This window comes from Protopterus annectens, chromosome 2.part1 (genome assembly GCF_019279795.1).
Source record: "Protopterus annectens isolate FY-2018-M chromosome 2.part1, PAN1.0, whole genome shotgun sequence".
Taxonomy (NCBI): Eukaryota; Metazoa; Chordata; order Ceratodontiformes; family Protopteridae; genus Protopterus; species Protopterus annectens.
In genome coordinates, this window is record NC_056729.1 from 45,681,311 (window position 1) to 45,696,301 (window position 14,991).

Below are 14,991 nucleotides of genomic sequence, written 5' to 3' on the forward strand. Positions count from 1 at the left end.
AAAACCACTCTGACTTCTTCGATAAAAGTTGTCTGTTCTTGCTTAAAAAACAAAGTAACCTATATCCCTGAATATGAACAAGTACCTTTTCATTCCTTATACCTTTCTCCCTTCACTTCATCACTGCTAATTGCTCTGACTTTAAATATGCAACATTCTTTTGCTCTCATTTTGTATTGCAATTCCTATTTTAGATAAACTTATCCTTAACTTCTCTAAATATTAATCATATACCTTGCATCAGTTCTTAACCAGTTTGCATATCCAATTTGTTAAACTGCAGAGGTTTATTTTTGAATATTGTAAAAGTATTCTTAAAGTTTTATAATAAATTGGAGCTTTTCTCCCTGGGTCTCCTGAAAAGCATTTCCATACAGTCAGACTTAAGTACTTGTGACATTCTCCAGATGCATAAAGGATGTTGGATGCTTTAAACCCAAGTGAGAATCATCTGAAAAGATTGTTTTCTTTGGAAGACCTCTATCTGCTTCTTTCTACCACTGTAAACACAGGATCAGTTCATCTTTTACTGTATGAAGTTTGGCAGCAATACCAGTATTGTGGTCTCATTTTAAAGGCGTCTGCAAAGTCTGTTGCTTACGATCAAGACTTCCTGCCTCTTCTCATTACCAAATAGTTCAGTTCTTCCTGCTGCATCAGACTGATCAAATACAGAATATTCAGATCTCCTTTTGGCACATCTCTCACCTAAGCAAGCATTGCTTCTCTTCCTGTGTAAGCAGTGTCTACATTTTCAACCTGTTGCAACTCCACACCTTTCATCATAGCTATATTATTCTACTGCTCCTTTATCTCCCATTAATGGATTCTGAAAACACTAAGCTTTATGCAGCCGTACTCCATTCTTCAAGATGTACCTTCCTCCTCTGTGTACCTTTTGGTTACCTCCAGGCTAAAAATGGAAACATTGCATGAAAGATTAGAAGATCCCTAGCACCATGCCCAAATTTCCCCTAGTCAATATGAATACCATCTCATTTCCTCTGAAAAAACGGCCACTGGACTAGTAGAATCAGCCAATAAGTGGAAAAAAAATCAAATTTGTGTAGCCATCTATTTGAGAATCTACACTATATGCTACATAAAGTAATGACTTGTAACCTACATTGATGGATTCTAAACCACAGCTTTAGCATGAAGAATGTCAGTGTGTATAATACAGCGACAGTACGAATTGGCCATCCATGTGATTGCCTCAGTCTTATCTGGAATATTTAATAGGGCTATTTACAATATGCAGGTGACTTCATTTCGAAAGGGTGCTTACTATAGTGTTTTCAGACACTTCAAGATAAACAGCTCTAGACTAGATTTCCTAGTCTGTGTTTTGGCTTTCATCTTTGACTTGTCTTACATAAATGCAAGTATTTACTGCTTTCTGGGGAAGCTAGAACACACTGTAGAAGGAGCTTTGTCACAAATGTTAGTAATTTCTGTAATCCATCTTTTCCATAAAGAGCACCTTGGCTTGGCTGCTTTCATTAATCAGGTTGACTACTTCTGAAGTTTGCCTCCTATCCAGTACATGTAATAGTCTGTTGTACTAGAATTCACAACTTCTGAATTAATCCATCTCCAGCAGCATTTTGTATCATCCTTGCCTCTGACAGTTAAATTCATTTTCTAACCTTCTGACCATTAAGAAGGTGTGACAGACCCCTACAATGAAGTATTCCTATATTCCAGAACTAGGCATGTTCTCCATTAATGTTACAGCTCCATCATGCTGTTCTCTATTCGCAGCTCTATTTAGTCATGTTCATCACAAATGGATGGCATGTAATGTTTTAATTCCCACACGCACAATCTTGTGAATTTTACTTAATATATGGGGCTGCTATTGTATCATGGCAGTGGCTTACAATATAGAGTATATGGGCTTCAAAGCACTCATACGTGCATGTGTTACACCTTAAAGAACTTAATCCACATAAAAGTTGCACTTTTTTGGAATGGGGCAAATATATGCCCATCAGCTCCTCAAAAACATGTTCAACATGTTCTTTATGATAGTGTGACAATAGAAATAACCAATTACTGTCTTTTGAAACTATATTAAGAACTGTATCTAGCATAACTCCCATTTGATTTGTGTCCAGCCAGTACATCTCCCATGTATTCCAAATTAAGTGTGTAGCAAGTATTATCAGTTGATTAAAATTAAAACTTAAAAGTAATATCACTTAAATACACTTTCTCTTAGTGACTTAGCTCAGGCTATGCTTTCAGTAAAGCAACTTTCAGTAGCTCCATTCTAGGTTAGCAGCAGTACTATACTGAAATATTTACTTTTTATTGGTTAAGCATGGCACTGCTCAAATAAGCTTTGGAAATTGTACTTTAATGGCTTCCCCCTCTTTCTGCTATACAATGGCTCTTAAATTTGCATGTGTTCAAAACGAAAGTAATTGGAGACATGTGTGCTATTTTGGGGGCATTTCAACCTTCTCCAGTGTATGCAACTAGAGAGGTAGCATATAATAGTTGGAGCTTGCTGTCTATACAAACTTGAGTTGTTAAAGTACAACATGTAATGAGCAGGTTTTGAAGATGCAACAAACCTTTGCAGCAGGAACCTACTAAATGTATATGTAGGTTTTTTGGCCTGGTCTGCATTTCACTTTGTGATTATATACTGCTGTCAACGTTTCCACACATACATTATGAATGTACTTAACCGGGGGGATTCTGGTTCCACCTGAACTTCATGGAAATATTAGAGTTTCACATGCAAATACTACTGCTACCTATTTACTACCTTACCATATCTGGAGTATGTTAATGCAGTTTTCAATAAGAACAAATGGTCGGTTGCTTTTGGTATCTCAGCAACTATACCAATCTGAATTGGTATCTAGATGCAACACAACTGGCGTACTAAAGCAACAAAACTTTCAATGAAACATTGCAAGATGCTACTTCCTAAGAAGGTTTCTTCCTTCAGCATTTCCATAAACTGACCTACTGCATCATGCTTTCTTCTCTCCTACAGTTGCATCTTCAATGACGTAGCAGCTAACACTTCAGTGATGAAATATTGCAAGCAAATTTCTACCTGTATAGATCCTTTCCCTTGAGGGCTACATAATACTGTCACAAGGACCAGCACATTTACCATTATAATGCTCATTTTTGCCATGGTGACCAGCATGGAAGTGAATGAACATCCCCATTCGCAGCACCTTACTTCCATATCCAATATCAAAAGTACAATTCAGGTGATAAAAATTCACTATTTTGCATAGGTTGCTACAAATGTTCTAGGATACATTTTACTTAAGTACTCAAGAGCAAAATAATGTAGGTGCCCCATTATTCAATACTCTAAGCAGATGCCCTATTTTTTATAATGACAGATTTTCAGATTAAATCTTTAATAGTTTTGTTCACAGTAGTTAAATCGGATAAGGCACCTTTTACCACCTTTCCCTTGCCATCTTGCACATGTTTTGCACGACAGTTACTGTTCACTCCTCCCAATAATCTTACAGCCTGTCTCCACCTGCATTTACAGTCCCTACATGTCTGCATTACTTCAAGGAATAAAATATACTGACAATCTGCATGAACATAACTAGTAAAGGTTAGCACTGTATTTCTACTTCATCTTTTATGTAAAAATGTATAAACTTGAAACTAATCTCCAATATAGAAGTCAAATCTGAATATAGGCATCTCTGACCTACAGAGATTGCAGTTGTCATTGCACATTTCTTCCTCTAACCATTTAGTGCTTGCATTTTTCAGCTATCATCCTGAGCTACAGTTTTAATGGTGTAGCGACTAATCCTAAGCACCATAACCAAAATAAACCAATACAGTGATGGATGGCAACATCCAACCTATTCAACTACTGCAAGCTAGATCTGCTCCTTTTAATGTAATTTCAGATTTTTATACCATATTCTCTCATGTAGCCTACCAAATCACTATCACTTCATCTCTCAACACAAATATCTAGTTTCCATAGGACTTTCTAAAAGAGCAAGTGGTGAACAAACAGCAATATGGGTCCCCATAAGCTACAGTTTTCAGAAACTTGAAATTCATATCGAGACAATATGAAAGATTCTGAAAACTGAATTGGGATATCAGAACAGTGTGGATCAGGGAATTTACTCTTCCCCAACGTAGTGTGATCTGAGATGGTATATGCAGAGGGGCTTGCCCACCTTCAAAAAAAAAAAAAAAAGAAAAGGTAGATTTTTGAAGTTAAATTTTATAGAAAACTAATTATACCTTGACAATAGGAATTTAGAGTTTCTGAAAACTTGAACGTCTGGCAGTTGTGTATACACATACACGTGCATATATGTCTGTGTGCATGTATTATATACATATATACACATACACGTATATGTATATACACACATGTGCATATATATTTGTATATGCATGTAGATATTGTATATATACACACGTGTATACATACACACGTGTGCGCATGTACATATACAGTGGATATAAAAAGCTTACATACCACAGTTAAAAAGTAGTTTGTGATAAAAAAAATGAGACCACAATAAATTAAGACTTTTCCCACCTTTAATGTGATCTATAACCTGTATAATTCAATTGAAAAAACAAATCTGTTAGGGGGGAAAAATATAAAAAAATGTACAATAAGCTGGTTGTGTATGTGTGCATACCCGTAAACTAATACTTTGTTGAAGCCCATTTTGATTTAATTACACCATTCAGTCAGCTTGGGTACACCTGCCAGAGACTCTAACCCCAAATAAAGTTAAGCTGTCCTAGTAGAATTTCAGACATTTACCAAGTCACCTGCTACAGCAAAAGCCATGGCTCGCAGAGAGATTACAAAGCATTAAAGGGATCTCATTGTTGAAAGGCATCTGTCAGAAGGGTAGAAAACATTTCCACGGCATTGGATATACCATGGAACACAGTGAAGACGGTCACCAAACAGTGAAGAAAATATGGGACAATAGTGATGTTGCAAACTGGACATGCCTCCAAAATTGATAAAAAGACCAGACAAAAACTGTTAGAGAGGATGCCAAGAGACCTACAGCAACACTGAAGGAACTGCAGGAATTTTTGGCAAGTACTGGTTGTGTACTATATGCGACAACAATCTCCCGTATTCTCCATCTGTCTGGGCTATGGGGTAGGGTAGCAAGACGCAAGCCTTTTTTTTTTCTTTACACAGAAAGCCTAAAATTTGCAAACTATAGTCTCCCAAAAGCATGTGGGAAAGTGTGCTATGGTCTGATGAGACCAAGGTTGAACTTTTTCACTACAATTCCAAAAGGTACATTTGGTGAAGAAACATCACCGAAAGAAAACCATCCCCACGGTGAAGCATGGTGATGACAGTATCATGCTTTGGAGTTTTTCTTCAGCTGGAACTGGGACTTGTCCAGGTGGAGGGAATTATGAACAGTTCAATACCAATCACTTTTGGTCCAAAAACTTCAGGCATCTGCTAGAAAGCTGAAGATGAAGATGAATTTCACCTTTCAACATGACAATGACCCCAAGCATACATCCAAATCAATAAAAGAATGGCTTCACCAGAAGATTAAAGTTTTGGAAAGGCCTAGCCAGAGCCCAGACTTAAACCCAATAGAAAATCTGTGGGGTAACCTGAAGAGGGTTGTGCACAAGAGATGCCCTCGCAATCTGACAGATTTGGAGCACTTTTGCATGGAAAAGTGGGCAAATATTGCCAAATCAATATGTGCCATGATGATAAACCCCACTGGGGATGCACAAGCCAGTGCATTTCTTTGTGCCGGTCCCAAGCCCAGATAAATGGGGAGGGTTGCATCAGGAAGGGCATCCGGCATAAAACTCCGCCAAAAAATTCATGCAGACACCAGTAAATATTTCCATACCAGATCAGTCTAGTACTGTTAGCCAACAGGGTGCTGGTGGAAATTGGGCTACTGTTGGCCAAAGGAGAAGAGGCAGAAGGGCCAAAGGAGAAGAGGCAGAAGGCACAGCTGAAGGCAGGAAGGAAGGAGAAAGGCTAGGACTGTATAGTGAGGATCGGAACTTTGAATGTTGGCAGTATGACTGGTATAAGGAGAGTGCTAGCTGATATGGACAGAAGGAAGGCTGGTATATTGTGTGTGCAAGAGACCAGATGGAATGCGAGTAAGGCTAGATGCATCAGAGGTGGGTTCAAAGTTTTTTTTATCATGGTGTGGATGGGAGGAGAAATAGCGTAGGAGTTATCCTGAAGGAACAGTATGCTAAATGTTTTGGAGGTGAAGAGCGTCAGAGTGAGGCTTATGAAGCTGGAAATCAATGGTGTAATGATGAATGTTGTTAGTGCATATGCTCCACAAGTTGGATGTGCGATGGATGAGAAAGAACATTTTTGGAGCGAGTTGAATGAAGTGGTGATGACTGTACCCAAGGGTGAGAGTGGTGATTGGAGCAGATTTCAGTGGGCATGTTGGTCAAGGGAACAGAGGGCCGAGGAAGTGATGAATAGGTATGATGTTAAAGGAATGCAGAAGGTCAGATGGTAGTGGATTTTGTGAAAAGAATGGACATGGCCATGGTGAAAACATTTTAACAAGAGGGAAGAGCATAGGGTGACATACAAGAGTGGAGGAAGATGCGCACAGGTGGATTATATCTTATGTAGGAGGGACAGTTTGAAGGAGATTGGAGACTGTAAAGTGGTGACTGGGGAAAGTGTAGTTAGGCAGCATAGGATGGTGATTTGTAGGACGACGTTGGTGATCAAGAAGAGTGTGAGGGCAGCACCAAGGATCAGGTGGCGGATAATTGTGAGGTGGAGTTCAGGGATGAGTTAAGACAGGCACTGGGTGGCAGTGAAGAGACCAAATAGCTGGGTAACTACAGCAGAGCTAGTAAGGGAGACTGCTAGAAAGGTGCTTGGTATGACATCTGGACAGAGGAAGGACAACAAGGAGACATGGTAGTGGAATGAGGAAGTACAGGAGAGTATACAGAGAAAGAGGTTGACAAGTGCGATTGTCAGAGATGAAAAAAGTAGACAGCAGTATAAGGAGATGAGGTGCATGGCAAAGAGGTGGCAAAGGCTATGGATAAGGCATATGATGAGTTGTATGAAAGGTTGGTCACTAAGGAGGGAGAAAAGGACCTGTACCGACTGGCTAGACAGAGGGACCGAGCTAGGAAAGATGTGCAGCAGGTAAAAGTGATAAAGGATAATGAGGGAAACACTCACAAGTGAGTAGTGTGTGTTGAGGAGATGGAGAGAGTACTTTGAGGGATTGATGAATGAAGAGAATGAGAGGGAGAGAAGGTTGCATGATGTGGGGATAGTGAATTATGAAGTACAATGGATTGGCAAGGAGGAAGGATAGCTATAAAGTGGATGAAGAATGGAAAGGCTGTTGGTCCAGATTTCATACCTGTGGAAGCATGGAGGTGTTTAGGTGACATGGCAGTGGAGTTAACCAGATTGTTTAATGAAATCTTCGAAAGTGAGAGGATGCCTGAGAAATGGAGAAAGTGTTTTGGCACCGATTTAAGAATAAGGGTGATGTGCAGAGCTGTAGTATTTACAGAGGGACTAAATTGATCAGTCACAGCATGAAGTTATGGGAAAGTAGTGGAAGCTAGGTTAGGAAGGGACATGATGATTGGTGATCAGCAGTATGGTTTCATGCCAGGAAAGAGCACTACAGATGTGATGTTTGCTCCGAGAGTGTTGATGGAGAAGTACAGAGAAGGTCAGAAGGAGTTGCATTGTGTTTTTGTAGACTTAGAGAAAGCATATGACAGGGTGCCTAGAGAGGAGTTGTGGTATTGTATGAGGAAGTCAGGAGTGTCAGAAGTATGTAGGAGTGGTACAGGATATGTACGAGGGCAGTGCGACAGCGGTGAGGTCTGTGGTCAGAGTGACGGATGCATTTAAGGTGGAGGTGGGGTTACATAAAGGATCAGCTCTGATCCCTTATTTGCAATGGTGGACAGGTTGACAGACTAGATCAGGAGTCCCCGTGGACTGTTTACAGATGACATTGTGATCTGTAGTGAGTAGGGAACAGGTGGAGGAGACCCTGGAGAAATGGAGATATGCTCTAGAGAGAAGAGGAATGAAGGTCAGCAGGACTAAGACAGAATGTGCGTGTGTGAATGAGGGAGGATAGAGGAATGGTGAGGATACAAGGAGTAGAGGTGGCGAAGGTGGAGGAGTTTAAATACTTGGGATCAATAATTCAGAGTAACTGAGTACAAGCAAAAAATCTGTACACTATGCCAAAGTCCTGCTATGCTCCAAAATACGTGCAAAACCAAACAAAAGCAACAGGACACTGCTGTATGTATATAAAACCGGATTAAAATTTTAATCAAACAATAAAACACAAGGTAAGCGCTTTCGGGATTCGCCCATCAGACAAAGACAATATACCAACAACATTTTTAAAAGATAAAACAACCAATAGCATCTAATGAAAAACCCGCCTATTTTGAAGGGTGGGTTTGATTGGTATTACATCATTTAATCCCGGTTCCCTATGTGCCACGAGTTCAATAATCCATTTGGATTCAGCCAAAGCTGTCATATGTTTAACATCCCCCCCCCCCTATTATTCAACCTAATATTAACAATGGCCCTAAATTTGAAGCTGTGCTGGATAACCACTAATATGCCTATACAAAGCGTTACTCAAATCACAATTTCTAATGCTACTCGTATGCTGTAGAATCCTAACCTTGAACATGTTGTTGGTCATCCCAACGTAGAAACATGGGCAATATACACATTCTGCTAGGTATACTATGTTGGTGGTCCTGCATGTGGCCCTCCCTTGTAAATGAAACACTTTGTCGTTGGATGTTTAAATGTAACTTCCTTATTAATGTGGTCACAGGCCTTGCATATCCCACAGGGATGTGTACCTGCCAGGGTTTTAAAGGACCTACTATGAAAACTCAACCTTTCACTACACAGCAGATCCTTAAGATTCCTATTCCTCCTATATCAAAATGTAGGATTATCAACAATACCCCTGAGACCCACATCACTGGTTAGAATGTTCCAATTATTTTGTACAATCTTGCAAATGTCATTAATATTGCTACCATAAGTGAGCATTAACTTAGGACCCCCTTGTGTATGGCTGCGCCTATTAACTGTGGGTATTAGGTTGAATAATAAGGGGGGGGGTGTTAAACATATGTTGGTATATTGCGCCTGTCTGATGAAGGGTGAATCCCGAAAGCGCTTACCTTGTGTTTTATTGTTTGATTAAAATTTTAATCCGGTTTTATATACATACAGCAGTGTCCTGTTGCTTTTGTTTGGTTTTGAGAGTAACGGTGAGTGAGAGATGTGAAGAAGAGAGTACAGACAGGATGCAGTGGGTGGAGAAGAGTGTCAGGAGTGATTTGTGACAGACTATTACCAGTTGAGAGTGAAAGGGAAGGTCTACAAGAGAGTAGTGAGACCAGCTAGGTTATATGGGTTGGAGACAGTGGCATTGACAAAAAGGCAGGAGCTTGAGCTTGATGTGGCAGAGTTAAAGATGCTAAGATTTGCATGGGTGTGATGAGGGTGGACAGGATTAGGTATAGTATATTAGAGGTCCAACCCAGGTTGGAAGGTTTGGAGACCAAGCCAGAGAGGCAAGATTACGTTTGTTTGGACATGTGCTAGGAGGGATGCTGAGCATATTGGGAAAAAGATGCCAAGGATGAAGCTACTAGGTAACAGGTAAAGAGGAAGGCCTAAGATAAGGTTTATGGGTGTGGTGAGAGGACATGCAGGTGTCACAGAGCAAGATGCAGAGGACAGGAAGAAATGTAAACAGAAGATCCGCTGTGGCGACCCCCAACGGGAACAGCCGAAAGATTTTGAGACGTGGGGTTTTCTTTCCATCTAGATGAATTACCAAAATACAGGTAACACATGCAGTCAACCAGCAGAGGGAATTTAGATTAAAGAGGAACCCCTCTGATAAATTGTTTGAGATCCTTGGCCCATAAACATTGCAGTTTCATCCATAGCAATTATGCTGGAGAGTTGGTATTTAGAAAAAAGTCGATGCCAAAGGACTTGCAAGTGCACGTTTAATAACTTCAGTATCTTCCAGCTTGAACAGTGATCTTAGAGCCAGTTCATATCGCTGAAGGAAGCCATCCAGCGAGTGTTGTGATGCTTGGGGATATTTAACTGTGGTGCCATTGCAAGGGCAAATGCTTGAACATCAGCCCTGCGCACAACCAAAGCCTTTGTTCTCCTGTTGGCAATCCATTCACAGATCTCTTCCAGCTCAGGAAATAATGGTTGCCAACCTGATCCACACTTCTTAGCATTTCCCTCAGCCTGTAGACAGTTCTCGTACACTGCACGCTATTTTTGGACCATTCGGAGATCTAACTTCTCTTTGCAGAAAGCAGTCACTTTCCCCGGGAGTCCTCCATGGTTCCCAATGGAATAGCTTTCTTTTTGCACTCATCTTGTCTGGGGAGTGGGGGTTAATTGAAGACTTACAAGACTGGAGTGGCAACACAAAATGGAGACTTAAGACTCAACCACAGCTGTTAGTTATCAAGTGCACACACTATGCGCGTTGTCTGTACTTTGACCAAAGTACACCTGCCAGAGTTTATGGGCCAAGGATCTCAGTCAAGTGGAGTGATTAGGGTTACAGTAAGAATCATGGAGGACTCCCAGGGAAAGAATCTTATGACTTTCTGCAAAGAGAAGCTGGATGTCTGAAAATGTCTAGCAGAGTACAATAACCTCCATCAACAGGTGTCAATATTATTTTATAATAATATAAACACATCCATCATGTTCATCTTAACTGGGGCTTATTTTTGTGGTAGGGCTTATATTATGATGACCCTGGAAAACAATGCTAGGCCTTATTCTCTGGTTAGGTCTTATTTATGAAGAAATACTGTACATCTACATATATCTACACATGTATATGCATGGATTCTCTTTATAATACCGAAATCCTGAAATACTGACTCTCAGAATTGAGACCATAAAGCCAAAAGCTCCAAATACTGAAATCCCAAAAGCATGAATTTTAAAATCGCGAAGCCTACACTAACCATACACCACACATACAAACACACACCCTCTCCCCCCACACACACAAACCTACACTACATACAAGCTGCGACCCCCACACACCCCTACTTAAATATACTAACTCCAGGGTCGCACTACACATGAACACCATGCACCTCCATTCCCCCTTGCACACACCACGGTCAGACACACTAAAGCCCCTAACCAACACCCTTATACATACTTACCTGAACTTCCACCTGTCCATTCATACACGAGAAGCGCTACTTCAACATCTCCAAACATCGGGATTTTGAAATTCACATTTCTGGAGTTTTGGTATTTAGAGCTTTCACCTTTATGGTAGTGTCTAATTGCAGTTGCCACAATACGGTGTCAAATGTATTTCCTTTTGAAAGTTTTGTGAAATATAGCATTAATTCACAATAAAAATGTCCCAAATGTATATTTGATATATTAGCTAAATCATGAGAAGGTATGTGTTAAAAAGGAAATTGCAGGAAGGACTAAATTAGGTTTCCAAACTAAATTACTACCGAATATACATTTGGGACATTTTTATTGTGAATTAATGCTATATTTCACAAAACGTTCAAAAGGAAATACATTTGACACTGTATTGTGACAACTGCAATTAGACACCAATGGCATTTCCACAGAAAGCAAATGTACCACACAGCTTCCTTTAAATGAACTATTATGCAGCTTGGTTAAAGGAAAAGCTACACCACTGCTAACAAATTAGACTTTAAAAGAGCCTCTGGACTGAAGCAGAATGTTGTGTGCAGCTAATGAAATTTTATAACTTCTCAAATCTGACAATAAGCAGACTACTTTTCTTGACAGAAAGCATACGGCCATATAAAAGGCATTTACAGTACTGCATAAACTACAATCCAAATAGTTACATAAAGATATTTGGGGGGGGGGGGGGACTTCCACTTCACAAGACTATTTCTAAATCATAAGCATCCTCAGGTCCATGCATGACATTTCAAATTCCCTTCAAGTTTTTTAAAAGCAAACCAGGCTGAAACTAAAGGAGTTTGTTCAGTCATGAGCAATTTATGCAGTTGGAACTAGTCACCATCTGGTAGAGAAACTCTTGTAGACAACTGATGAGTGGTGCAGTAGAAGGCAAGACCATTGTGTTCTAGAGCAAACATTTGAAGGACCCATACATTTGTGGGAATCATTCCTATATCTGTCTATGCCCATTTAGATATTAGAGAGGTCTGGTAACAGATTACTACTGGAGAGTTGGAAAAAGCAGGCTTCCACATTTCCATCAACGTGGCTGCTATTTTTGGTAATTAGCCTGGTAAAAGCGTACCCAAAGTTCACAAATGAGAACAGACAATTTCATTACACTCCAGTACTTTGTCACTTTGCAAAAAACTAATGTCTACTTCACACTAACAAAACCCATAGAGTATGGCACTTGAGTATCAGCAGACATTCGCAGCATGAATATCAAAGAACCAAGCATCATTACATGAAGTTTCAAGCAACACTACAATACCTGACAATGATGGTGATGACAAAGGACTTGGTAGAATTATCCGTGCAGTCCTGAGGATCCACAAACACTTCAATGGAAAAGCTATCTGGTCCTTTTGTGGGATACATGTTGTAACGCAGTATTGCCTGATGGAATAAAAGTGAATTACCAAGTGGTAAAACAATGTTAAATTAGCACATTTCCAGCCTTACCATCTCCATCAAAGAGCTGACAGTAGCAATTTTGAATAGCTAGTACAGGATTTCACTTAATATACAGGGTGCATATTTACACCATTACAACACATTACCTAACATTGTGAACTTGGCTGTAAACTTCAGATACAATTAAAACACAATATTTCTCCATATGCTGACAGAGCTACAGAAGAGTTTTCAAATAAAGCATTACCCATTACATTACCAGTAACAAGTTAACTGGATGAAAACCCCTACTTTGATAACTGCATTCTTACGGTAAGTGTTCACATAGCCTTGTTAGACAATGGAAATGTGTGCCCAGCTTTGAACACCAGAAGTAATTAACTACCATAGTCTCTTACCTCTGCAAACTTCAGGAAACTAAACTGGGGTAACTCGGGGAAATATATCTAGGCTTGTAAGGGCTTTAGTGCCATTAGACTGGTAACCTATTAAAGCCAGATTGCCAAGTACTGTGATGTTACTCAACAGCTACCCAAGGGGTGCATAATATCACAGGAAGTTTTTACATCTTTCAGACCTCAGTTGCCTGACCCCATACCAAACTGTACCCAGTTCAAATTCCAGTCCAACTGCATAAAAAGCCAAACTGCATCAGTTTGCTTTTTCTGCAAGTTATTAGCTTACCATAACCACTCTGAATTGCTAGTTTGCTACGTCACCTCTAGGACAGACACCAGACTCAAAACATTGCGGCTACCTTACACCCCCCCCCCCCTTAGCTACACCACCTACCTAGCAACAAATACTTGTCAACCAAGGTCACCTTCTACAGATTAAGACCACAGAAGGGGGCACAAAGAATATGCAGCCTGCAGGAAAGCTCACAAACACTCTGAAAGCTGGAGTAAGGAGGGAAAGATGGTGTGGGGAGGAAGCTACCAATACAGATTTTTATTGTTAGGAATGTTATCACGTCAAGGATAGAGGTTATCCTTTTTTATTGCTCTCCACAAAGTATTACTCCTAGTAATGGCTACTCTGAAAAATGTTTACAGCATCTTGCAAAGGTGTTCAAGGATGCCACATAGCCACAATTATCCATGGAAACATTCCAAAAGAAACCTTTGTGAAGTGGCATTAAATCTGTTGGTGAGCACTAAATGTTTGGGTAGTCTAGAAAATTTTACAGAAAAAAATTGGTGCCCAGCATCAATTTGAGGAAAAAGTAGATGGTCCATCCTCTATGTTCATAGGTGTGCACTAGGCTAACAGCTCTGGAGCTTATACAAGCCTAGCCCAAGAAGATTCCCTAGTATCATGGTGTACAAAGTTAGATCCCAGTACCCCTATCAAGCAAGGCTATTGAAGTGATCCCTGGGGTACTTCCTATAGCCCATCCACTCGTCAAGATTTCCCTTAGAGGACCAGTGAAGTGCTCTGCTTTATGTGAATGGGAAGTGTGTTCCAGAGTATGGGAAGTCTCTGGGTTAGGAACCTGTCCCTCCAACATGTTCTGTTTATTGTGGTAATGAAGTTTAGGTGTCTGGAGCATGTGGCACAGAGGGATTAAGATTTCTTTAGGTGTAGCATATCTAGCAGCTCTAGGTCAGACATAGCTTTGTAGGTCAGAGATTGCCTTTAAGTAGGCGATAAGAATATAGCTAGAGTTGGAGGCTGGCCATATAGGGCATGTGTTTAAGGCCTAAAATCCTCTTCACAAGGTATTTTTGTGGCCTTTCCAGTTGTAGGTGTCTAGTGAGGTACATACCAAATGGGGCATTGTATTCTATAATAGGTCTGAGGAACAAGTAGAGGGGATTATGACCTTTTTCTTCCTGGATAAGAAACGTTTTGTAAGATGTACCACATAGCACTGTCTCGATGTCTCACCACACCTTTGGTGTTTAGTGACTACCAGCTATGTGGAAGTTAATGGGCACCAAATTTTTCCCAAAGGGAAGGACAGTGCACTTTTTGGCATTGAGCTTAAGACCATGGTTCTGGCATCAGTCATTGGTGTCAGTAAGGGCTTTTTGTAGAGTGTCTACATCAATTGGAGAATCAATGGCTCCCAGTTTGCAATCTGCAGACTTGGTAAGCCAGAGTCCCTTTGCGTTGGCTTGAACTTCAGAGAAGTAATGCCAAACAGGAGAGGACCTAGGACCGATCCCTGTGGGACACCACTTGTAACTGATTGGTGTCTGCTGCTTTCACAGTGTGGGTTCCATCAGTGATCCAGTTGGCAACCTAGAACAGACACTAAACTAGTCATAAACCCCTCTGAT

The 14,991-nt window shown here is 40.4% G+C and overlaps 1 protein-coding gene across 2 annotated transcripts in view; it reads right to left on the reverse strand.

Annotated features, from left to right (window-relative positions):
* The window catches only part of LOC122793959 (alpha-2-macroglobulin-like protein 1), a 621,161-nt gene that overhangs the window by 75,708 nt on the left and 530,462 nt on the right, over nt 1-14,991 (reverse strand). For both annotated transcript variants that reach the window (XM_044062013.1, XM_044062014.1), the window contains one exon: nt 12,564-12,688. In XM_044062013.1, coding sequence (XP_043917948.1) covers nt 12,564-12,688 — 125 coding nt within the window. The remainder of the gene's footprint in view (nt 1-12,563; nt 12,689-14,991) is intronic.